Here is a 25,437-nt window from a genome sequence, read left to right as displayed (position 1 = left end):
ACCAAATGTTAAATTTTAAAACTTAAATTTAAAATTAATTTTGATGTTTTTTCATCATAATTTATTTTTAGTATTATATTTTTAAGTTGTTAAAAACACATAAAAAGTTTCATTTATAAATTATTGTTTAAAGTTGCTAATAAGCATTGTAAACAATGACGTTTAATCCCCAGAAATTTTCGGAAGTATTTCGTGTTGCATTTGCACCAAAACATGAGTACTAACGAACACACTCAATTATTATTTGATTTTAGTAACTTTAGTAAACATATGGCGTTAGCCGGACTGGAAAAAAGAGTGGGGGCAATGTTGTACAGTCCCAACAAGGTCAGTTCATCACATAGAAAGATGGCTAAAATATCGTCTTCCAGAAACAGGGAACAGCAGCAAAATGTCTAATGAAATCAGCCATTCTGATTTAACAACCACACAAATGATTATCACAATTCGGCTACCTGCGACTTGAGCCAATAAAATTTGCGTGTTCAACACCGGCTTCTGGGCTAACCTGATGAGGCAGGTTCTTTCAGTAAACCATGGAAGTGAACCGGTTGCCTTTGCACAGACACACGACCAGAGCAGCAGCTAAAAATTTTCTATGTTGGCTAGATAGATGCCACAAACTACTCAACCTGGCCATCTAACAAGGTGGAGACAGGAGGTGCGGTCGGGTCTCATGAACTCGGGCTCGGCGATGACTGCCTCAGCTTGGCTTGTAGAAGCCGACCCATTTCGTCGGCTATGTTTTTCTTCTTCGTAGCCATCTGCAAGTAAATGTAGAATGTTCATATGTTACAGGATAATCCTGTTACTAACCATAGAGACAACCTACTTAATGTCTTAAAGAAATCGTCACAAAATAAAGCATCGGCAGACAAGAGAAGCAAATATGTTAATATAGTCATGTGTCCCACAAAGTAGGAAGTTTATGCTACCTTCCACCATATCATAGCACATTTCAGTATTTTACATGCTAGAATTGACCAAACATGTACCTATAATAGCCTTGACATTTGGCAATAAGAAATTTTGACTTTTGGTAAATGAACCTTCAAACCATTTGTGTGTTTCTTGTGATGCCTAGTGGGTTGCATTGATATCTTTATGCAAATACTAATGATAATATAATCAGAAAGGCTAACACTAATTAATTGTGTTAGGCACTGAATTCCATTTCGGCATCCAACTTGGCCAGTGACAGTCTGCAAGGCTAGTCTGGTGGTGGGTGGTGATCTGGTGGCACAGAACTGGTTTATACGAATCCCAAAATGATATTGGTATACCAGTATAAGTAAAGCATGAGAAGAATCTGGTGACCAGATAGGATGAACCAATCAAAAGACTTGCATGTTCAGAGCATACATGGATGGAAATATAATTTTGTTTTCCTATTAATTTCATGCCATCAAACCATTTCTACCTTGCATGGAATGAATAACAAAAGTTACTCAAGTAAAAGTGAACCTGTCAATGTTGGCATCCTGAGTGTTTCTATTCAGTTAGGCCACAATAGGACCACTTGCCCATGGGAATTGAACTATTTATGCAAAATTACTGCAAAAATCCTCTAAAATTCATGCAATTCAGAGTTTCAAACATTTCAAAAACAACATGAAAGATAAAGCATTTATCCTTCAGATGGAATAAAAATGGTAAATATACAAATACAAGGAACAGTTCAATTTGGTGACAAGTCAATAGCATACCTCAACTAGTTCATCAAAATTAGACTTCAGCAAATTAATTTTCCTTTCACAGTATTCTTTGCCTTCAGTCATAGTTTTCTGCACAGGAAAAAAAACATAAGTATGCTGTACACAAAAGGCAGCAAAAGTACAAACAAAAAGTTGCAGCATCATTCAAGTGCACATGGTTTACTTTGAGTGCCGCGTCACTCTAGATTGCAGAAGAGTTAAAAGAAAACCATTTACACTAAAAATCAAAGAGGGGGGGGGGGGGGGGGGGGAGGGGGAGGGGGGGATCATTTACATAGGAAGAATTTAGAACAATTTAGGAAATAATTAACGATTTTCCGCTCAATATACGTGGCTTTAATATCACTAATTTCTCATATCTAACAGACTATTTACTTGTTACTAATAGTAAAGGGATATGCTGCAATTTGACCATTGTTATGCTAGATATCTCAGGCTTGCCCTAAAGAAATTATGGCTTCGCATAGTTTTGGAAAAGATCTGCAGGTGATCCATCCTTTATCCTCTAGACCTCTACTATTTACCATTCTACATATGCCAATTAATTATTTGCCACTCAGTAGACATTCACACTTAAAACGTCATTTTAGCCATTTCCTTTGCAACTCTCCCACTATTCTGCATCCTGTTTTACCCCTCCCTCCCTAACGGCAACCACACCTGGTCTTGTTGGACCACCTCAACCAGACCATATCAGGTAGCCAACACTGGACCGCGCCTGGTTCACCGCCAGAACCACCAGCATAGATCTCTCTGCCCCTGTCTCACGCCCTTGCTCATTGTCACCACCGCTGGCTGGGCATGTTGTACTAGACCTCAGCACTGACACCTCCGTCCTCGCCATGATTGGTTCCACTGCTATTGATCAAAGAGGAGAACCAAAGCTAAGCGAGATTCTATATTTATATGTTAAAATTTCAATGGTTACTCTCATTGAGAAGAGGATGGCACTCGAGATGGGGCAGCTGATGTTAGAATTTCAATGGTTACTCTCATTGAGAAGAGGATGGCACTCGAGATGGGGCAATTTTCTGGTTTTCTTCATTCACAAAACACAAAAGCCATACCTACCCGAGGGAGGTTGGATACATATATATAGCCATAGCTGGCTGCTAGCCTATTGCTGCACCCTCCTAGTCTAAAATTCGAAATTTGAATGGGATGCTGTCCTAGAGGGCATCCAAACTGAATAAAGCATAAAGGAGGCATAAAGGAGATGCTAACTGCTGCTGTCCTACTAACCGCAGCTGTCCTAGCAACTGAAAAATATGCTAAAGGGTACATGCTGTCCTGAAAAAGGTGAAACTACCTAAAAGCAAAAAGAAGAATCACGACCAAGAACCACAAAGACTTATCCAACATTCTCCCCCTAAGTCTTGTGCGTCGTCTTGTGGGGAAGTTGGGCCATCCCGATCCTGGAGCAGAGCTCGAGGAACTTGATCCTCCCAAGAGGCTTGGTGAGCAAGTCCGCAAGTTGGTCCTTGGTGTTGATGTAGCTCGCCTTGATGCTCCCTTCCTCCAAGTAGCTTCGGATAAAGTGGTACCTCACCCAGATGTGCTTGCTCCGTTCGTGAAAAACGGGGTTCTTTGCCAGGGCCAGAGCGGACTTGCTATCCACCCTGAGCTCCACCGTTCCAGTGTCTCTGCCGAGGAGATCACTAAGCAGTCGAGCAAGCCAGAGCGCCTGGGTCGAAGCGGCGGAGGCCGCCATGTACTCGGCCTCGCAGCTGGATAGGGCCACCACCTGCTGCTTGACCGACTGCCAGCTAACGAGGCACTTGCCGAGGAAGAAGAGAATCCCGCTCGTGCTCTTGCTGGTGTCGATGTCGCCGGCGTGGTCGCTGTCGCTGTACCCAATGAAGTGTGCCTTGCCAGGACACCTCGGGTAGTAGAGACCGTGGTCGAGAGTCCCCGCAACGTAGCGGATGATCCTCTTCACAGCCTGCTGGTGCTCCGTCGTCGGTCACTGCATGAACCGACTGACGTAGCCGACGGAGAAGGCCAAGTCCGGCCGTGTGTGGGTGAGGTAGCGAAGGCTCCCCACAAGACGCCGGTACTATGTAGCATCCACCTCCTCCGCCATGCTGTCGCGGCTCAGCTTCAGTCTCTCCTCCATCGGAGTGAGAGTTGGGTTGCAATCGGTGAGCCCAGCCAGCTCAACGACGCGCTTGGCGTAGGCGGTCTGTCGAAGCGTGATCCCAGAGTCGTCCTGGTGCACTTTGATCCCCAGGTAGAAGGAGAGAGGCCCCAGATCACTCATCTGGAAGGTGGCCTTCATCTCCTCCTTGAACGCCGCGACCTCCGCATCCTTGGTGCCGGTGATCACCAAGTCGTCGACGTAGACACCCACTAGCAAGGCATTTCCTCCATTGCCCCGCCGGTAGATAGCTGCCTCGTGCGGGCTTTGCTCGAAGCCCATCCCCTTGAGTGTAGAATCCAACTTGGCATTCCACGCCCTCAGTGCCTGCCGCAAGCCGTAGAGGGCCTTGTGCAGGCGTAGTACCTTGCCCTCCTTGCCGGGGATCACAAATCCCGGCGGCTGGTGCACGTAGACCTCCTCCTTCAAGTCGCCGTTCAGAAACGCCAACTTGACGTCCATGTGATGGACGCCCCAGCCTTCCTGAGCAGCCAGCGCAAGGAGTCGCACGGACTCCATCCGTGCCACGGGAGCGAAGGCATCGTCGTAGTCGATCCCCTCCTGCTGCACGAAACCGCGTGCCACCAAGTGAGTCTTGTGCTTGACGATGGCTCCGGCTTCATCCCTCTTCAGCTTGAACACCCACTTAAGGGTGATCGCGCGGTGACCACGAGGGAGGTCAGCAAGCTCCCAGGTGCGGTTCTCCTGAACCGCGTCCATCTCCGACTGCATCGCGGCACGCCATGCCGCGTGTTTCTCGGCCTCTGCAAAAGACCGAGGCTTACCGTCGTCGCACGCAAGGTGCAACTACGCCTCTAGGTCGCGAGGCACCAGTCCCGGCACTGGCTGGTCACCGAGAAGATCCTCCATCGTACGGTACTGTAGTTGCTCGCCGTCGTGGTACGCGTCGATGCGCTCCCCGTCGTGGGAGAGCGGAGTAGCGAACTCCACCGGGCTGCGCTCAACACGAGCTGGCGTCGGAGTAGACGTGCTTGGAGGAGTGGCTGTTGGTGCTGGAGCATGTGGAGTCACTGGCTGGGGTGTTGTCGACGAAGAGCTCGTCGTAGTCGAAGTCGTGGCCCAAGGGTGTGTTGGTGTCAGAGTCGGTGGAGATTCGGGGGCTGCGGTAGACACGCTTGGTGAAGAAGAGCTGCCTACTCCCCCAGCTCCCTCAAAGTGGACGTACTCGACGGTGAAGTCATCGTACGTCGGAGTCGAACCATCGTCCACCGCCTTGTCCCATACCCACCCTCGCCCTTCGTCGAACACAACGTCGCGCGCAGTGCGCACACGCTGTGTCTCCGGGTCGAGGATGCGGTAGGCCTTCGAGCCCTCCGCGTAGCCGATGAACACCCCTGGGGTGCTCCTGTCGTCGAGCTTGCCGATGTGGCCAAGCTCCTTGGCGAACGCGAGGCAGCCGAAGACCCGCAGGTGGGAGACCGCCGGCTTGCGCCCATGCCAAGCCTCGTACGGTGTCCTGCCATCGAGGGCCTTGGTAGGTGAGCGGTTGAGGATGTAGGCGGCCGTCACCACCGCCTCCCCCCAGAAGATGGCCGGCATCCCCCTCTGCTTGAGGAGGGCCTGAGCCATCCCCACAACCGTCTGGTTGCGCCACTCGACGACGTCGTTCTGCTGCGGGCTGTACGGCGTGTAGTGGCGTTGAATGCCCTCATCAGCGCAGTACGACGCGAATTCAGCCGCTGTGAATTCGCCGCCGTTGTTGGTGCGCAGCACGCGCAGCTTGCGGCCGCACTCCGCCTCTACAGCAGCCTGCGCATGCCTGATGGCGTCTGCAGCCTCTCCCTTGCTGCCGAGGACCATCACCCACATGTAGCGGGAGAGGTCGTCGACGAGCAGCAAGAAGTAACGTCGTCCTCCTGGTGTGGCCGGTGTCATTGGGCCACACAAGTCCCCGTGCACGAGCTCGAGCCGCTCCTTGGCTCGGAAGCTCGTCTGCTGGGGAAAGGGGAGCCGCCGCTGCTTCGTCACCACGCAGACGTCGCAGAGCTGCTCCACGTGGTCAAGGCACGGCATGCCTCGCACCATCTCCTTGGCACTGAGCTGCTTCAGGGCCTCGAAGTGGAGGTGCCCGAAGCGCTCGTGCCACTGCCACGCCTCGTCGTCCCGACGAGCGGCGAGGCAAACTGGTTGTGCGACCTGCGCGCTGAGGATTTAGAGTCGATTAGTGCCTCTGGTTACCTTGGCAAGAAGGCGACGACGGCGATCCCAAATCCTCATGAGTCCGTCCTCGACCAACACGCGTGAGCCGTTCTCATCCAGCTGTCCCACGCTGATGATAGAATTCCTCAACGCGGGGATGTAGTAGACTCCGGTGAGCAGCCTGTGCTCACCGGACTTGGCGGTGAAGGTGACGGAGCCAACACCCTTGATCTCCACGCCGGAGGCGTCCCCGAACTTGACGGAGCCTCGGACGCTGGAGTTGAACTCGGTGAAGAACTCCCGTCGGCCGGTCATGTGATGGGTGGCTCCGGTGTCGAGGTACCACCCATCAGCCTTGTCGTTGCTGGAGCCGTTGCAGAGGGAGACGAGTACCTTCGGCTCATCAAGGTGGAGGAAAGCCGCTGCGGCCGGTGCCGCTGGAGGTAGCTCGATGCTTGCGTGAGCCAGGAGCAGAGCCGGCTCTTCCTCCTCCACCCGTGCGACGTGGGCCTGGCCGCGTCGTGGCTGTCGACAGTCTTTGGCCCAATGGCCAAGCTTGCCACAGTTGCGGCAGGCGTCGTCTCGTGCCGGCTTGTGGTTGCCGGTGGCAACGCCCTGGGCGCCTTTGCAGGCGCCACCCTCGGCACGTCTTCGCACCCACCGTAGCTGGACACCTCCCCGCGCCTTGCGCGGCTTACGGCCGCCTGTCGGGGAAGATGACTCCCCCTTCCTCCCGTCACCCTGAGAGGCCTCCCACTGCTTCCGAGTGAGATGGAGCTTCCCGCCGATGGTGATGGGCCCTGAGAGAGGCTGTAGCTCATCACCATCGACGACCTTGAGGCGACCTAACGCCTCCTCGATCGACATCGTGGAGAGGTCCAGCAGAGATTCGATCGAGCGAGCGATCTGCCTGTACTTCTCAGGGACGCAGCGGAAGAGCTTCTCGACAGCTCTCTCCTCGTCGTAGGTGTCGTCGCCGTACTGCACCATTTTCTGCAAGAGAGTGTTGAGACGGAGAGCAAAGTCATCAACATCCTCACCTGGCTTGAAGGCCAGGTTCTCCTACTCCTTGCGGAGTGCCTGCAGTGTGGACTTGCTGGCGCGGTCGCTGCCGATGCGTGCCGCAGCGATGGCGTCCCAGGCCTCCTTGGCAGTCCGCTTCTGGGAAAGCGAGAACTGCATCTCAGGCGGGACTGCAGCGATGAGGGCATCCAGTGCCCGCCGATCCTCGTCGTAGTCGACGTCACCGTACCGGACTGCCTCCCACATGTGCCGCACCTGGAGCCTCACCCTCATCACCGCGGCCCACTCGATGTAGTTGGTTTTGTTGAGGGTAGGCCACCCACCGCCGGGACCAAAGTCCCTGACCACCGTCTGGACGCCGTGGTGACCATGACGCCGGTCAGGGGAGAGAGAGCCACGCTGCCTGCGAGGGCCGCGTGCGGGCTCCGGGCTGCCGCCGGCACGCCCGCGCCCGTCTGGGTTCCCGTCGGCGGGCGCGCGGTCCCTTGGGCCGCCGCCGCCGCCGTGGAGGTGGGCTACTGCCCACCGCTCTGCCCGCTCCCGTGCCCTTCCTCTTGCCAGCTCCTCAAGCTCCCTGTCGGCGGTGATGTCGCCGGCGATGGAGCCGTTGATGCTGCTGCGCAAGGTCTCAACCTCTACCTCCGCCGCACGTGCCGCATCTTCCGCCGCCTCCGCCTCCGCCTCCGCCCTGGCTGCTGCCAACTCGGCTGCCGCCAGTCTGGCCGCCCTCGCTGCTGCTGCAGCGGTCTGACCCGTTGCTCGCCTGCGCTCTTCTGCTGCGGCGAGCTCGGCGTCCTGCTGACGCCGAGTGCTCGAGGCGACCGAACGCCGAGACCGAGCGTCGGACATGGCGCACCTTCGAGGGGCTGCTGCGTGGAGAGGGGGAAGGGAAAGGGGAAGGAGGAGCAACCGGTGCTGCTGCTGCTGCTGGCTGAGAGCTCAACCGAGCTTGGGAAGGGGTGGAACAAGAGATGTTTAGCCTACAGGAAAGTGTGGCTCTGATACCAGATGTTAGAATTTCAATGGTTACTCTCATTGAGAAGAGGATGGCACTCGAGATGGGGCAGCTGATGTTAGAATTTTAATGGTTACTCTCATTGAGAAGAGGATGGCACTCGAGATGGGGCAATTTTCTGGTTTTCTTCATTCACAAAACACAAAAGCCATACCTACCCGAGGGAGGTTGGATACATATATATAGCCATAGCTGGCTGCTAGCCTATTGCTGCACCCTCCTAGTCTAAAATTCGAAATTTGAATGGGATGCTGTCCTAGAGGGCATCCAAACTGAATAAAGCATAAAGGAGGCATAAAGGAGATGCTAACTGCTGCTGTCCTACTAACCGCAGCTGTCCTAGCAACTGAAAAATATGCTAAAGGGTAGATGTTGTCCTGAAAAAGGTGAAACTACCCAAAAGCAAAAGGAAGAATCACGACCAAGGACCACAAAGACTTATCCAACATTATATTCGAAGTGACAAATCCTGTGCCTTATCATTGATCTCCATAAGTGGTCAGTAGCTAGCTAGCAAATATTTGATCTGTTGCACACATTAGATCACAACAACTTAACAGCTGTGTGCAAGATGATTGATTAGAGCACATAAGATTTCAAGTTAGAATATATTTCGCCATTGATTCAAGATCTTGAATAAATAAAATCCGACGTGATTAGACCGTGCGTGGTAAAACAGGAATGCAATAGGTAGGTTTGGTGTTCAGGGGGAAATTTGCAAAGAATATAGTAGCAGGGTATGTTATTAAGAGTGTATATCTATTGAGTGGCAAATAATTACTTCCTCCAGTCAGGAATACATGACGCCATGTAGAACAAGTAATTGGCATCTATAGAGTGGCAGATGTTAAAGCCACGCCTATTAAGTGCCAAACAGTTAATTTTCACATTTATCCTCTGCCAAGGCCCAATTAAACAGGGGGAAGAAACCAAAACGATGATCCAGCGCAGAGCCAGAAACACTATAAAAAATCTTGTTGAAGGGGGCCAAATGGCTAACCCACGAAACCCACTTATAGGCCAAAATAAGCCGCAAACCCGCTTATTTTGACCTATAAGTGGGTTTGCGGCTGACCCACTTACACCCCTAGGGCCAATAGTGTTACTTTTTTCATATTTTGCTAGAACTCCAGTAAATACAATGCAAAGATTGAAACTATGGGGAGGGCAAGCCACTGCTGGCCGCCCCCTTGTCTCTGCCCCTACATGGATCAGTTCATCAAAGATTCATGAAAACGAGGTGCTTCTATGGAAAATTGAAGCTGATCCACTGATTATTAAGTCTTTCTGAATGTCACAATGTTGCCGCAACCCAACCAAACACATCGTTTTGTAGGATCGACGAGTATCATCATTCCGATTCACACTACCAGATTTCTTTCAACAGAGAATTCAACTATTTATACTACCGGAGAAACCTTATAGCGTTGTTAATCTACCAAACTAAACACATTTAACATAGACCAACCATATGCAAGTGTCCAAAAGTCTAAACAGAGCCGCAACTGTTGCGACCCAAGGTGGGATACCTCGATGAAGTAGCCGGTGCCGACGTCGACGAGCACCTTCTCGGAGTCGTCCAGCGTGCCGGGCACGTACAGCGACGCCGTGAGCGGCACGAGCATCTTCTTCCCTGCGCGGCGACAACCAAACCAAAAGCCAAGGTTAAACCCCAAAATCAAAATCAAACGAGAGAACGAAGAGCGGAGGGAGGGAGGCGCGTGGTGGTGGTGGTGCCTTTGGGGCGGAGGGAGAGGTCGTGGAGCGCGGCGGAGGCGTTCTCGAGGCGGGTGGCGGCGGAGCGGATCTTGGTGAGGCTGTCCTGGAGGAGGTTCACCTCCAGATCCGTCTGCTCCTTGAGGGCCTTCAGCTGCTCCACGCTCAGCTTCTCCACCTCGATCCTCGGCGGGCTCGCCATAGCCCGAGCTTCAAGCGCCGCTGCTGCCGCCGCCGCCGCCGAGGAGGGTGGAGAGGACGAGGAGGACTAGTAGACTTTAGGGGAGAAAGCGGCGGCGTTGGCGTTGGGGGTTTCGAGGATTGCTAGGCAAAAAAATAGACGGCCCCAGCGATCTCCATTTTGGCAGGGAGAGTATTATTATTAATTAGTTATAGATAAATTTTAAAAATTAAATTGAAGCAAAAGCCCCTATAGCTCAGTGGTAGAGCGTCAGTCTTGTAAACTGAAGGTCTGTAGTTCGATCCTGCATGGGGGCAATTTTATTTTTCTTTAAAGAAAAAATCTGTACAGCCTTATTGTTTCTCTCGGTTTCCTGCATCTTTTTATTGTTTATTATACATAATATGTATGTTTTTTGAATGTTTGGTTATATATTCATAACAACCAACTTTATACTTTGTTATTAAAAAAATCAAAGCATCCACGCATATGTACTCTAGATTAACCTTTATGGAAACAGCTAATAAAAATCAAGGCATTCTGGCCTTGTGAAACTGGTTCGCAAACCTGATGTCTCTTGACGTCTTTGCCAAAATGCACTTGATTGAAAGCAGCAAATAGCATGGGGGAAGTGAGTTTATCTGCTCCCTTCATTGTGGTTAATGCATCATACAGGAACAGCAGTTTAGGCGCTACTACAAAACAACCCAGTTGCACTTTCACAGGTGAAAACCCAGGTGAACATTCACACGCAAGGGTACCAAACATGCCAGCAATGTCTGCACAAAACGAGCTCCAGAGTAGTTCTCCAATGCTGTAAGCAGGGCATTCTACAGGCCAAGACCGACGGTCCGGCCGTCTCTCCGGCGCAGGCCTGCGATGTAATGCTTCTCCAGGTCGGTGTCCAGCTCCTCCTGCTTCTTGGCATCCGACGAGCTCCCGTCCTTGCCGTCGACCTTGCTCTCCTGGGCTGAGCTGCTGCTGCTGCTCTTCACTCCCTACAATAATAGGCCATAGCCACCAAGGCATCCTCAGACTCTAAAACAGTGTTAGTGCGTCGCAGAGTAAAAACGGTAAATGTACTTTGCTGCTAAGAGAAACAAGGCATCGAAAGAATTTTGTTTTACTGCAAACTTGAGGAACAGGGTTTACCATGAGTTTGTTGAATTTCTCTTGGCGCTCCCGGTCAGGAAACAGATTCGAGTCCCAGTGAGCGCTTGACTGCAGCAATATGGAATGGACTTTAAATAGAATCATAATGTATGAGAATAGTATGGACGCATAAAGTTATTATGGAAACAAGAGGATAAACGATAATCGACTGTTCTGTAAATTTTACCTCTGGAGGATTACTCTTTTTGTTGCCCCAAAGCAGTTTTTTCTTCTGGTCTGTGGACAGGCGCCCAGCACCAACTCCAAATCCTACAAGGTTTTTGTTCACTGCCATGGAGAACATAATGATGATCAATGATTCAAGTACAACAGTACATAACACATAATTGTTGGCCAACATATTAAAAGTCATGAATTTTCTCTTGTATCATTGTTGCACTTTTGTTAAAAGTGAAATATTCAGGCAAAATTAAGCCTTTGATTTTATATACACAAAACAGCATGATTGACAGGTGCCCATATCAAGTTTAGAAAATGCACAAAAGAAACTAAACCATCTAACAAGTATTTGTCTTGGAGATAATGCAGCAATGGAAGGAAAACATCAGCAATAAATTAGTACGATCCTCACCTAATTCGGCAGCTTTCATAGCTGCAACTTTTGCTGCATCAACACTGTTTACAGTAAATCCTGATGTAGGGTTATCCAAGACTACACCTGTAAAATTCCACTAATTCAATGTGAGACTATACATCGATTCCAGAAAAGTAATGTTCAAAATCTAAAAATCAACTCACCATTCGAACAGTCAAGTGAAGGTTTCTTCCCAGAAGTGTCTGCATTATCATTAAGTTGTGCATTTTCAAAATCTGGCCCAACTGAACTAAATAAACTTCTCTTCTCCCTAGTTCCCACCTCAGGTTCAGCTACGGAACTCATCTTTTCAATTTCCTTGCCAGTTCTCTTCTTTAGGGCCTCCTCTTGCTTAGCAGTCTCCTTGTACTTACTTTCCTTTTCTTCTGGATACCTTCTGCTAGTGTGTCCTTGTTTTTTTCCATCTGAATATTTGTCATGTTCTCCATCATATCTAGGATATTCACGTGATGGCTCTTGCTTATCTTGGTTCTTACTCCTGTGTTCTCTCCTTAAAGATTTGTCATCATTTCGCCAATCACCGCGTGATCTATCAGATGTGCCATCACGCTTTGTACGATCATAATAAGTGTCAGACCTTGATTCCCGTTCTGACCGAGAGATTCTATGGCCCCTGTCATTGTCATCACCACGCTTATCATGATACCTCCTATAATCATCATGCCTCCTGGAATCACGTGGTGCTCCAGAAGAATGCCTATCAGAATGCCTGACATATTCATGACCTCTGCCTGATCTGGCATTACTAGAGTCATTCTCTAGATCTCTTAAGTCATCTTTCCTTCCAGAAATCTCAATCTCCTTATTGTTGCCTTCCAAGTGCTCAACTGGACTATGACTCCTCCTACGCTTAGAGTTCATCTTGCAGTCAGCAGAATCTACCAAATAAACAACAATTCGAAAGTCAAAATAATAGGAAGACGAATTTTAAGTTAACGTTGAAGGGGGAAATCGTTCTCAATATTGGATACGTCATTTACCAGTAACATGAGTGGGCCACATGAATTAGCACCCACCCAGTGTGCATATGATTCATACTCCATGTATGAAAAGAGAAATGTGTTTGGTGAAGTTTGATGTTACACAATAATTAAATCACAAATTCACAATAGTAATGCAGTTCTATGGTGTACTGATGTACTCCTAAACACCTCTTTCTGTTCAGTTTGGATGAACCAATGTTGATTTGGCAGGAAGCAATAAAGTAAACAAAGTCAGCTCTGATCTTCTATCGTATGGATCAACAAAACCATAAACTCTTATCTTTGTTCTAATAATGCTAGGTGCATATAAGGGGCATTAGGAGTTCAGGACACAGGGACATTGCCGTGATATGATTGAATACCTATCCTCAAAGAATAGTTAGTTGCATGCTAATGGGGTGGTTTTGCCTGTCAGTTCTGTCGGTCCCATAATTTGAGAATTTACATAATAATGGTTACATGCCCGGTTCTTTAAGGGCTGGACTAGTGCTATGTGTCCAAATATCTGCTATGTGGCTCAAAATCACACAGCACTTTAGGAAGGCATGCAAAGGAAAAGAACATATAAACAGGTAATTTGGTTATCTACGCCTGCAATATCAATGACCCAAACATGGGGATTTCTGCACCGGTGCCAAGTGCAAAGTTTATGGACACATACGAACTTTCCCACCACATGAAGCAAGCTCTCAGCTCATGTGGCCCAGTAAAAATCCTGGCAACGTTACTCCAGTTGCTACTAAAACTGTGCATTAAGTCCAATCACAACACAACATATCAGGAAATAACAGCATGGCTTATGGGTGCTATTTAAATTTTAAAGCCTTAAATTCACAACCAAATCATATGTAAAGCAAATACTACCGAATTCAATTTTCCATGGAACAACCGCATCCAGTATCAACAACCAGAGGGCGGCTTGTTACACATACAGCAGTAGCTACGCCTGAAACCCATGGGCAGATCTAACATGGGACATGGGGGTTCACTTCTTGGGAACAAACAAACTGTTATTAGTATTAAGGTTAAAGGCAAATCTCTAGAACAAGAAAGCTAGGGTTAACGCAAATTCGATAAAAAAAAAGTGCGTGGGTAGAGAGAGATGGGGGAAAGAGAGGATGCGCTAACCAGGATGGATGCGGCGGAAGCAGCAGGACGAACGACGGCGCCCCTGGCCCCCCTGCTCGCTCGCGGGAGGGATGGATGGGGATCGGCGCAGGCGGCGGTGGCGGAGGGAGGATGTGCTAACCAGAATGCGGCGGAAGCAGTTTCTACGACCTACGGATCGCCTTTCTAAGACCCGACCGGTGTTCGAAGTTCGAACCGGTGAATGACTCGTCGATTGACCGGTTCAACCATGGGCTCAATGAAATAATAAAATTATACTCCACATTAATATATTTTATTATTGAGAATTTTGGTTTAATCAACATAAATATATTTCTTTTCGTTTCTAAAACCATTGTAGCAACAAGCCCAAATATTCAGGTGTGCACGCATGTATGCAGGTAGAGGAAGCAACGGGCCCAACTATTTTGCTTAGAAAATTTGAGGGTTTGGGTCTAAAATGCCATATGCTCACTTTTTATATATTTTTGGCGTGATGAAAATATTTAAGGGTTAGGTAGGGTTGTGAAAGAACCTACAAGCCTTGACCGTCGGGGGTTCGATCCTAGGCCCACCCCAATTTTTCTTCAATTCTACAGAAAATCATCAGGTTTAAATGATTTTTCTAGAGTCAATTACATATTCGGACTAAGCATCGGTTCCTTTTTTTTAAAAAAAAATTCCCAGTTCGGTTTGATTTTTACAACTAGGCTATTGAGGTGCCACTCCTTTCGGATGAAATTACAAAAATACCACTGGAGAGAGATTAAATCTTTACAAATTGCCAATTTTGCATATGTAGAAGGACATGTCAAATTGCCAACATGGAGGAGGCATGAAAATGACCCATTTGCCCTCGTTTGATCTTAGTGTACATTGAGTATGCTGATAAAATACACCTGCAATATTTGTGCAATTATTCTCTCCGTTTCAGATTATAAGTTGTTTTAACTTTGGTCAAAATCAAACTATTTTAAGTTTGACTAAGTTTATAGAAAAATATAGTAATATTTGATAATTAAATATATTTTTATAATATATATTTTGTCGACGGGTGATACCCGTAGACCGGATATAGAGGGTATTGGGGTACGTTGGTACAAGGATCTACGTAGTACGACATCAAGTAAACAAAAGACAAGAATTATACTGGTTCAGGCCCCTTGATAGGTAATAGCCCTAATCCAGTTGATGTGGGATTATATGGTAGAAAACACAGGTTACAAAGGGAACAAGGGAACTTGTCGGATCCGGCGAGATTGTAATCGAGTTGTTTCGACTAGCTCTCGATGACTTGGCTCCTCGTAAGCTCCGGCTTCGTAGGCTGTGTAGGTTGTATTGGCTCTGAGATTCGATACCTAAACCCTCCCCGGGGGGTCCTTTTTATATCGCAGATCTGGAGGTCTCCACGTAGAACTCGGAGGTATCAGACCCTATACGATACGCCAACAACCCAGTTCTGCCCGAGTAGGATTCTTCCCGTCTGTAGATTCCGTGAAAGGTTTCCTTAGAATATACAGGAAATATCCGCATGCGCGTGGGTATGCCATATCGATATGTAAAGGGTATGCCTAACCCGTAACCCTGACAGTAGCCCCCGACTTCTGCTTAAAATGAACTCGTGCAACCATTTGCGACTTCGGGCGTCGAGACTGTTGTCATTCCCGGTGCGAGGACCGCGGAGATAGACCGTAGTCGAGCACGCCATTTGAAGCCCAACGGTCACGAGCGAATTTTAAACTGAAGTCCAGAAAACCGCCGCGCGTAACGGACCCAGAAATTTCCGGCGGACATCTCTCTCTGTTCCCTGGAATTCGCACCGTCGGTAGTGCGCCTATTTAAAGGAATTTTGGGAGTCCATTTTGAAGTCCGCCAAACCTGTTAAACACACACCACCTGCAAGCACTCTTTGCCTTCTCTGCCGCCGCAAGAAACCCTAGTTCATCAACCTAGGCTCGTTTTCCGGCGACCTTCGATCAGCAATGGACCTCGGTAAATCGGCTTCCACCAGTGCAACGTTGAAGAAACTCCAGGAGGATGGCGCTCTTCCTAGCCGTGGAACCATGGAGAGGGAAGCAGGAGGTACTAATCCTCAGCCCATCTTGGGTCGCATGGTTGCGATCGAAGATTATGTTCTTTGCGGTTTTCTCCCTCCACCTTCCGAATTTCTTCTCCTGGTTTGAATTTCTATGGTCTTTCTCTTCTCCATTTGAACCCTAATTCCATCGCCTTCCTTAGCATCTTTGTGCATCTTTGCAGGCCTACATCGGGGTAGAGCCTTTTCTTGATCTTTTTCGCTTTTACTACGACCTGCGTTGGATGGAATCCAACAGGGTATCTGGTTGCGCCGGGTTCCGACTTTGGGATGGCCTGAAGTCGCGTTACATTCCCTTCCAGTGCCTTTCTTCTCGCAGCAAGTGGCAGAATAGGTGGTTTTATCTTGAGATCAAGGACTCGAACCCTGTCTTCGTGGTTCCCGAAGATCAACCGGACAAGATTTCGTCTTGGACCGCAAAGCCCCCCTTGACCCCCTCTCTTCAGTCGTTTATCGACATCATCGACGATCTCCGAGCACGGGGTTTGTCAGGATATGAAGTCGTTGCAGACTTCGTTGGTAGGCGGATCCAGCCGCTTCAGGCTCGGGCCCATCCAGCTTATAACTATTCCGGGCCAGAGGACGCTGTAAGTTCAAGTGCCTTAATTTGGTTTCGGTGATTAATGACAAATCTAATTATATGAGACTAACGTTTTTATGAGCCTTTCTTTGACTAGTCTCATTTGGATATGAAAGTAAAAATGATGAGAGGTATGTATTAAACTTCACATATTTTAACTTGGTCTCTCTTGTGGATCTAAAATATAGTGTGAGCTTCCTATTTGATCTTTATTGATTATGTGCATATGCGTTCCTTCATATCCATATGTATGCACATCTTGAGGGGGAGCTTATTCTATATTTTGTTTATTATAAGATTTCTATCTTGATTTGAAATCATTTTTCATCTCATCTCTCTATATTGTTTATATCGGGTTATTATCCATCACCAAAGAGAGAAAAGATTGAAAGATCTTGGATTAAACAATTTGTGTAATTGTTACTTTGGTGATAGATGATAAACCGATGTTTATGGGATTAACCTCTCTGTTGCATAAGTTGTCTACTAGGTTATTTCCCGATAATGAGATGTGGAAGACATGCATTCTTTTGTGATGGACCTTAATCATGACAAGAATGAAATGCATGGAGATAAAACGATATGTACCACTTCTTATCTCCTACTTTTTGATAGGTTCATATATATGATTTCCATGTTATTGATATATAAGTGTGAGACTAATGTTTACTCGAATGTTATCTTATTTAGTCTCATTTACATTGAGAACATGGAGATCATGAAGGTATATGTTTTATGTTGGTCTACATCATTACTACATATGCCTTCTCTATATCTATAGGATAAACCCCCATTGGTCATTCTCTAATTATGCATACACTTGCATCTCTTGTATATTTATTTGTATGCATATATTTAGGGGGAGCAAATCATATACATTTATTGTGCATGTTCTAGATCCATGTTGTTCACCTATTATTTATATCGGATCTTTGCACTTGAGCTTGCATACGAGTATATGACACTTGTGATATTAATGAATACTCAACAAATATATCCATATCTTTCATATGCAACCGGTTGGTCATCAAGTGAAGGATGACAACCGATTTGTTGAGACTAATGTTCTCCTTTGAGGTGTGAAAAGGAATAGGTCCCACTACGATGAGGCTAATGAATGACACCATGGGTTAGTGGTCACCAAGCCAAGGACATCGTCATGTTGGCAAGAATGAAGTCAAGCTTGTGATGAGAATAAAGTCTTGACAAAGGATGGACAAGACCTCGGCATAAACATGGTTCAACCGGATGGTCACAAGTGTTGATCTCGGCTCAAGCTTGACCCCAAGATGGATGGCGCAAGGCAAAGGCATCATGTAGCTAAGAATGTTTTCTTAGTCTTTTCCCGGTCTTGGTGTTTGGTATAGACCGGATTTGCTAGATAGGCGCCGTACTATCAAGAGGGGTCTATGAAGCGAGCTTGTGGATGATCTTGTGCCATATTAGTTCATATGCATCTACGTGCATTTTGTGGGCTTGTCTAACCAAGTGTGATGAATTTTCTCAAGTCCTAAACCAAGAGAGAAGTGGGCATGTCCAATAGGAGTGAGTGACATCTTGTGGGTATGTCCGGTGGATATCCTTTGGAGTGTGAGCCCTTTATCCTTGACTTAAGTTGTGTTTCTTGGATGGATTTTTCATGGGTTGGATGGCCCTTTGAATAAGCTTTCCATAGAGTCCAAGAACGCCAAATTCCGAGACCCGAGGCAAGAGATATCGCCGTTTTACTAACGGTCGGTTGAGGTGAAAAGTGACCTGCGGTCTGACCGTGGGCCTTAGGCCGGTTTGACCGGGTCTGTTAGCCGGTCTGACCGGCGTGGTAAGGCCGGTCTGACCGGCCCCACTGGTCTGTTGCACTGGTCTGGTTTTTGGTGGCGATACAGAGCCGCCAGAGCCGCAACCGGTCAGACCGAGCCGACGGCGGTCTGACCGAGCCGTGGACGGTCTGACTGGCCACTACACTGCGGTCAGACCGGCCAGGTTGAGTGGGCTCAATGATTGCCCTGTAACGACTAGTTTTCTAGCCGTTACAAAGTAGTCCGATCTGACCGGCAGAGCACAAAGTTTGGGATTTCGGTTCCAACGGCTAGTTTTGGTGGTTGGGGGTATATATACCCACTCCCCACCAGCAAGGGTAAGGTTTTGGCACTCCATTGCATTATCTTGAACCCTTGCAAGAGCTCTCACACCCTTGTGCACTTAGTTTATCTAGTGAGGTGTTAGAGAGTGAGTTAAGCCAATCCAAGTGCATTGCTTCATTGTTATAGCTAGTGTGGCACTTGATCATCCTCGGCAAGCATCCTAGACTTGTTACTCTTGAAGGTTGCCGCCTCCTAGACGGCTTGTGGAGGTGTTGCCCGGTGACCTCTCCGAGGAGATTGTGGAGGAGGCCCGGCACCGTTTGTGAGTGGTTTGGAGTTCACCACCTTCGGAGTGAAGGAAGAACTACCCCGAGTGATCGAGGCTTGGATAGTCCTCTCCGTGGGCCGGCTCCCGCCTTGCCCACCCCTTGATGAAGGGGACGTGTGGTGGCTTCGTGGTTGAGCGGTGGAGTTGGGCTCGCCTCAACGGGGATTAGGAAACCGGCGAGTTTCCGAACCTCGGTGAAAAATTCCTTGTCTCTTGTCTCATTTATTTGTTGCATTTACATTTGTGCTATTTACATTCATAGAGACATATTTGAGCCCATATCACTTAGGTTTGCAAAACTTAACTTAGTTGCTTAGTTAACCTTGCACCTCACCTTGCCTAGCAACTTAGGTTAGTTTTGTTTAAGTGCCATTAAGTTTTAAAACCGCCTATTCACCCCCCCTCTAGTCGGCCTCCTCGATCCTACAAACGCGACCCGGGTTTCTCCTCGGGGTATCTTTCTCGCATTTATCTTGACATGCTTGTGTTCGCATTCCTCTTGATTTATCGAAGGTTGGTTCTCGATTAATAGGTCTGAGCGGCGAAACCGTGGAGCGCCGCGTCGGCCAAGTGATGATCAGTGGCCCGACCACGGCGAGTGACATCCTTGTGCCCCTTTGTGAAAAGGGGGCGGCGGAACGTGATGAAGCCATCAACGTAAGTATATTCGATAAGCATCCCGCATTCTCCTTTCGAAATCACTTTATGACTTGATTGAGCGTAGGCCCTTCCTTTGACTGACATCATCGGACCGCTCGCGGACCATCAGGTGGCGTCATCTCTGAAAGTGAAGGTCGTCAAGGAGGTGTCTGATGCTGCCACCACTAGCGGTGGCAATGTTCCGACAAAGCCAAGGAAATTCTCGTCTGTAAGCGGACATCGTCGCAAGGCGTCGACCCCCTCGGTAACTTATTTTGTCGTTAAATCATGCAGCAAGAAGGATTTTTCCTTACTTTGCATTGATTGTCTTTCAGGCCTCGGACGCGTCTCCCCCACCTCCACAACGACAACGCATTGTGACGATCGGCGAGAAGTAGATGAATTCTTGAATCCCCGCGCTTCTTATTCGATTGTTGTCTGACTCGTGGTCGTCCTGTAGGGAGGCGCGGGCAAAGGCTGCACGAGCCAAGTCCGGAGGAGCTTCCAGTGTGTCGCCCGTTGTGGCCTCGACGGATGTCGTGCCCGCAGCCGGGAGCCGGGAGGTGACGCCTAGTGGCCCAGTCAGCGACCCCGTGGCAGGTCGTGATCTGCCAGGTGCAGTCCTCACCTCGTGAGGAGCTCCAAGTCGAGATGGGGCGCCTCCTCGAAGCTGGTGCTCGCGGCATCGGTCGCGAGATTGCGGAGGCGAGGTCGGAAGCGGCGACGGCGAACGCGCGTGCTAACAGACTGGTGCGCGAGTTGACTGAAGCCCGTGAAGACCTTACGAAGATGAGGGAGTTGGTGGCCGGCAACGAGCGACAACGGAAGGGGCTCGAGGACCGAATGTCGGAACTCGGGAACAACCTATCCGAGATCCGGGGCTCGTTGAGGGTCACCTACACTGGCCTTCACCAGCTCGCCGGGGAATGCGGCGTCAAGTCCACGATCCCGGTGAATCCCGATGAGTTTTCGCTGACCTCCTCTCTCGCGGAACTGGCGACGGCGATGGGGGAAATCCCCTCCAAGCATGCGGCCAGGATCACGGAGGAGACGTCGAACGGGATCTACACCGGGGCGTGTCATGTCCTCGCGTGTGTAGGGCTGTTGCGTCCTGAACTCAATCTGCGCGAGATCTTGGACCAGGGGGCGGCCAGCGACACGCGTAAGGAGGTGATGGAAGAAGTCGGTGATCTGGGGGAGTCTGTTCTCCCCCTTTTTGAAGAGTAGAACTTCTTGTATTTCCAAGATAATGTGTAAAACTTGAACTATGACCGCCTTCGTGCGTGCGATTACTATCCCGGCTTACTTTGGTATGCTGACCTCGGGAACTTTTGTCCTTTGTAGAGATGCTGATGACGAGGATGTCCAGCAACGCGGGCAGCCCGAGTCACTGGCAATAATTCCGGTACTCGAGTTTGAACCACACGTCTCGCCTGACCATGTGGGTCAACCCCTTGATATAAAGGGAGGGATGGCGACGACTTCCTCAGGTTAGTAGTCCCTTCACCCCTTAATGCCCTCCTGACTAGGTCAGCCATGTTCCCGAATGAGATGTATAGCTTGACTTAGTGGTTATCACATTTAGCAGATCTCGAGGGTGCCCTTGCTAGCCAAGATCGTCATATCCAATACTGGAAGACGAAGTTTGAAGTGGCGGAGCTCGAGAAAACCATGCTGGCCGTGAAGAAAGAGCAGGCTGTGGAAACGCTCCGAGGTCGTGAGGTGTGGTTTAACTCGTACTTGAAGAGTTGCTGCACATCCATGGCCAGAGTATGCAGGGAGCTTCGAATAGTCTGCGGAGATCCCGAGGAGTCGGCGGCCGAGTACATCTCGTGGCTTAATGGGGCCTGTGCCCAACTCGATGGAATCGGCAAGCGTATCGACGAGGCCTTGAAGCAGGAGTGTCGTCGATCGAGCCGATATGCCGGAGGGCACGTGTTGGCTTGCCTACAAGATCATCGCCCGCGCCTGGACCTCAAATATCTTCATGAGGGTTTTGCTCGTTCTCGGAGGACTCCGGCGGAGATAGACCATCTGGCAAGGTCAATGTCGCCGTTGGCCGAGAAGATCTTCCAGTCTATGGACTGGCGTTGGCCTTCTTGGTAGTACTCGTACCCTGTGACAAATATCTTAGGAAAAGATGTAATGTAGCGAAAGATTTGTGAAAAAACTGTAAGGAGTATTTTGTGAATAAAGAAATCTATCTTTGACAAATGTCTCTTACTCTGGATGTCATGTGTAAGAGTGTGTTCTCAGTTAACGACTTTAGTCAGCCGTTTGAGTCGTCGGAGGAATTTTCTCGGAGGATAAGGCTCTTGGACCTTTGACCTGCCTTGGTTGAATAAGCTCTGATCCTAGCCCCCAGCCGTGAAGTTGGAAAGTTGATTTCCGATTTCACGGCTTGGTTAATACGCACGGCGAGAACTCTTACACGACCAGATCTTACATGGTCTTTCGTCTCTACAGGATCTGACAAGGCCTTATCGGCTCTTGGCGTCCCCAGCCGAAGATCCCTTAGGTTCCTCGGAGGCCTTGTCGAGACGGCGTAAAGGGACATAAGGACAGGTTTCAACGCGAGGTGTCATCAGAGTGAGGGATCATCGGGCGAAACACGTTGATTGTGATATGGGCCTAGAAATAGGCTTTATTGATACTGTAAGGGTGCTTACAGGTATGGATGGTATTGACTCATACATAGAATTTACGTAGTTGGTCAATGTTCCAAGAATTTGCTAATTCGCGACCGTCGCCGTCTGCAATTTTGAATGCGCCTGGCCGCAAGACTTGTGTGATCGTGTAAGGTCCTTCCCATTTAGGTGAGAGTTTGTTTCACCCTGCTTGGCTTTGAACTCGTCGGAGGACATAGTCGCCAATCGAAAGTATGCGTGCACGGATGCGCTTCTCGTGATAACGGCGGAGGGTCTGTTGATAGCTGGCTGCTCGGACAGCAACTCGTTCACGATGCTCTTCGAGAAGATTTACATCGATATCTCGCTGCTCCTCCTGGTTCTTGTCAGAGTACTTCTGTACTCGTGTACTCTGATGTTGTAGCTCGCTTGGGAGCATGGCCTCAGAGCCGTACATGAGGAAGAAGGGTGTTTCCTTATTAGATGTTGTCGGTGTGGTGCGTACGGCCCATAGTACTGATGGGAGTTCTTCGACCTACTTTTTGTCGTGTGACATGAGCCTGTCGTAGACGCGGGTTTTCATCCCTTGTAGTACTATGTCGTTTGCCCTCTCGACTTGTCCGTTGCTTTGAGGGTGAGAGACCGAGGCGAAGCATATTTTGACCCCCAGCCCGATGCAGTAGTCCTGGAAATCGGCGCTGATGAACTAGGAGCCGTTATCAGTTATGATGCGGTGTGGTAATCCGTATCTGCAAAATATCCCTTTGATGAAATTGATGGCGTTGTCGGCCTTGATTTCCCCCGTGGGTACTGCTTCGATCCATTTGGTGAATTTGTCGATCGCCACGAATAGGAATCTGTAGCTGCCCTGTCCTCGTGGGAATGGCCCAAGTATATCTAGCCCCCAGCACGAGAATGGCCCAGTCAGAGGGATAGTCTGGAGCGCTTGCGCGGGTAGCTTTGTGTGTTTACTGTGGAATTGACAGGCTTCACATCGCTGGACCATGTCGCATGCATCTTTAAGGGCGGTTGGCCAGAAAAAGCCTTGTCAAAAAGCTTTGCCGACCAATGTCCGACCGGCGGCATGTGACCCACATATGCCTTCATGTATGTCGAGGAGGAGGTGTCTGCCATCGTCGGTCGAGACGCATTTGAGAAGTACCCCGTTTGGCGCTTTCTTGTATAGATCGTTGCCGACCATACAGTAGATCTTTGCTTTACAGGTTATTTTCTCGGCCTCTGTATTGTCCTTGGGCAACTCCTCGCTGCTGATGAATTTGATTAGTGGGATGCGCCAATCGTCTGTGGTTTCAATGTCGGCAACGGCGCGTTCTACCTCGGTGACCTCCGAGCTAATGTCGGGGGTGTTCGGGCTGACTTCGCCGCTAACCTCTTTCACCGATGGCTTCGTCAGGATGTCGAGAAAAGTGCCGGGCTCGAGCGATTCTCGTCTGGACGCACGTCGTGCTAGGTCGTCTGGCTCGACGTTGTCCTTGCGGTAGACGTGTCGGACCTCGATCCTATCGAACCTTTTCTCTAGTTTCCTGACATCTGCGAGATACTTGGATAACTCGGAGTTAGAGCATTTATAATCTTTGTGTACCTGGTTCGCGACTAGCTCAGAGTCCCCTTTGACGATTAGTCGCTTGGCCCCAAGTGTAGCTGCAGCTCGTATCCCGGCGAGTAGTCCTTCGTATTCTACAGTGTTATTGGTCGCCCTGAAGTTGAGGTGGATTGCGTGCTTGAATTGATCTCTGGAAGGAGACGTCAAGATAAATCCTGCCCCTGCTCCTTGGCTGTTGAGTGCGCCATCGAATGCCATTGTCCATGTTTCATTGTCGCCTTGGTTGTCTGATTTGTTATCTGGCATAGTCCAATCGGCAACGAAGTCGGCGAGTACCTGGGACTTGATGGCTGTTCGTGGCACAAAGTGGACATCAAACTGGCTCAGCTCGACTACCCATTTCGCAATGCGGCCGACAACGTCTTTGTTTCTCACAACTTCACCAAGAGGGAAAGAGGAGACAACTGTGACTCTGTGGGCTTGAAAGTAGTGGCGTAGCTTCCTTGATGTCATGATGACCGCGTAAAGCAGCTTTTGGATCTGTGGGTATCTTGTCTTTGTGTCGTGGAGAGCTTCGCTGACGTAATAAACTGGTCGTTGTAATTTCTCTCTCTCGACAACAATGACAGTGCTAACGGAATATGGCGTGGCGGCAATATAGAGGAATAATTCTTCATTAGGTTGGGGAGCAACAAGTACAGGAGGGTTTGATAGGTAGCGCTTGAGTGCAATGAATGCCTCTTCGGCTTCCTGTGTCCATACAAATTTGTCTTGTTTCTTCAACAGAGCGAAGAAAGGTTGTCCTCGTTCTCCCATCCTAGTGACGAATCTGCTTAGTGCTGTCATGCATCTAGTTAGCTTTTGTACCTCCTTGAGTCTTGTAGGCGACTTCATGTTCTCGATTGCCTTGATCTTCTCGGGGTTTGCTTTTATTCCTCTGCCAGAGACAAGGAATCCGAGCAGCTTGCCCGACGGTACTCCGAACGTGCACTTCTCAGGATTGAGCATGAGGCGATATCGTCGGAGGTTGTCGAACGTTTCCCGCAGATCGTCAATCAATGAGTCGCCTGTCTTGGTTTTGACAACGATGTCGTCGACGTAAGCCTCGACATTGTTGCCAAGCTGGTTGCTAAGTGCGCCCTAGACCGTGCGCTGGAAAGTATTCACAGCTGTCATCAGTCCGAACGGCATCTTAACATAGCAAAATACCCCGAACGGCGTGATGAATACTGTCTTCTCTTCGTCCTCTTTTGCCATGCTGATTTGGTGGTAGCCAGAGTAAGCGTCGAGGAAGCTCAATAGCTCGCAACCGGCTGTTGAATCCACCAGTTGGTCTATTCGAGAGAGTGGAAAGTGATCCTTGGGGCACGCCTTGTTGAGGTCGGTGAAGTCGACACACATTCTCCATTTCCCGTTGGCCTTCCGCACCATGACTGGATTGGCTAGCCACTCTGGATGAAGTACTTCTCTAATGAAGCCAGCTTTGAGAAGTTTGTCGAGCTCTTCTCGTATGGCTTGTTTTCGGTCTGGTGCAAATCTCCGCAGTCTTTCTTTACTGGCTTGGCATCGGGTCGCACCATGAGTTTGTGCTCAATCACCTCCCTGGGGACCCCCGGCATGCCGGACGGCTGCCAAGCGAACACGTCGGCATTGTCGCGGAGGAAGGTGATGAGCGCGAGTTCCTATTTCTTGTTTAGTGTCGCCCCGATCTTGACGGT

At 49.0% G+C, this 25,437-nt stretch overlaps 3 protein-coding genes and 1 non-coding gene across 5 annotated transcripts; 1 reads left to right on the top strand and 3 right to left on the bottom strand.

Annotated features, from left to right (window-relative positions):
* Positions 1–309: 309 nt before the first annotated feature.
* On the bottom strand, positions 310–10,096 carry LOC4348957 (prefoldin subunit 5). The gene is made up of 4 exons (XM_015759487.3): positions 9,788–10,096; positions 9,580–9,683; positions 1,707–1,784; positions 310–764 (listed from the first exon to the last, which is right to left on the bottom strand). Exons 1-4 carry the CDS (start codon positions 9,966–9,968, stop codon positions 675–677), a joined length of 453 nt encoding a protein of 150 aa, XP_015614973.1. The 5' UTR covers positions 9,969–10,096; the 3' UTR covers positions 310–674.
* Positions 10,097–10,192: 96 nt separating this feature from the next.
* Positions 10,193–10,264, top strand: TRNAT-UGU (transfer RNA threonine (anticodon UGU)). The gene has a single exon. It is a non-coding gene; the product is annotated as a tRNA-Thr (tRNA).
* Positions 10,265–10,379: 115 nt separating this feature from the next.
* Positions 10,380–13,964, bottom strand: LOC4348955 (uncharacterized). 2 transcript variants are annotated; one of them, XM_015757328.3, is made up of 6 exons: positions 13,827–13,964; positions 11,859–12,593; positions 11,692–11,778; positions 11,287–11,387; positions 11,100–11,168; positions 10,380–10,985 (listed from the first exon to the last, which is right to left on the bottom strand). In XM_015757328.3, the coding sequence occupies exons 2-6, from the start codon at positions 12,574–12,576 to the stop codon at positions 10,449–10,451; spliced, it is 1,512 nt and encodes a 503-aa protein (XP_015612814.1). In that variant the 5' UTR covers positions 12,577–12,593; positions 13,827–13,964; the 3' UTR covers positions 10,380–10,448. The 2 variants fall into 2 exon arrangements, with proteins under 2 accessions (XP_015612814.1, XP_015612815.1); XM_015757329.3 differs by having other exon boundaries at positions 10,566–10,945.
* A 9,239-nt stretch (positions 13,965–23,203) lies between these two features.
* LOC136353562 (uncharacterized) lies at positions 23,204–23,977 on the bottom strand. The gene has a single exon (XM_066304569.1). It carries the CDS (start codon positions 23,975–23,977, stop codon positions 23,204–23,206), a length of 774 nt encoding a protein of 257 aa, XP_066160666.1.
* Positions 23,978–25,437: the final 1,460 nt, after the last annotated feature.

The sequence above is a fragment of the Oryza sativa genome, chromosome 10, assembly GCF_034140825.1.
Source record: "Oryza sativa Japonica Group chromosome 10, ASM3414082v1".
Classification (NCBI taxonomy): domain Eukaryota; kingdom Viridiplantae; phylum Streptophyta; class Magnoliopsida; order Poales; family Poaceae; genus Oryza; species Oryza sativa.
This window is presented reverse-complemented; position numbering and strand designations above follow the sequence as displayed.

Excerpts from the sequence above, each read along its gene's own strand:
- LOC4348957 (XM_015759487.3), bottom strand. The coding sequence starts at position 9,968 with ATGGCGAGCCCGCCGAGGATCGAGGTGGAGAAGCTGAGCGTGGAGCAG. Across the intron at positions 9,684-9,787 it reads CCTCTCCCTCCGCCCCAAAG|GGAAGAAGATGCTCGTGCCG; the intron begins GCACCACCACCA and ends GTCGCCGCGCAG. Across the intron at positions 765-1,706 it reads ATTTTGATGAACTAGTTGAG|ATGGCTACGAAGAAGAAAAA; the intron begins GTATGCTATTGA and ends ATTTACTTGCAG.
- LOC4348955 (XM_015757328.3), bottom strand. The coding sequence starts at position 12,576 with ATGAACTCTAAGCGTAGGAGGAGTCATAGTCCAGTTGAGCACTTGGAA. Across the intron at positions 11,169-11,286 it reads AAAAGAGTAATCCTCCAGAG|TCAAGCGCTCACTGGGACTC; the intron begins GTAAAATTTACA and ends ATATTGCTGCAG. Across the intron at positions 10,986-11,099 it reads AGAAATTCAACAAACTCATG|AGTCTGAGGATGCCTTGGTG; the intron begins GTAAACCCTGTT and ends ACACTGTTTTAG.
- LOC136353562 (XM_066304569.1), bottom strand. The coding sequence starts at position 23,977 with ATGGCATTCGATGGCGCACTCAACAGCCAAGGAGCAGGGGCAGGATTT.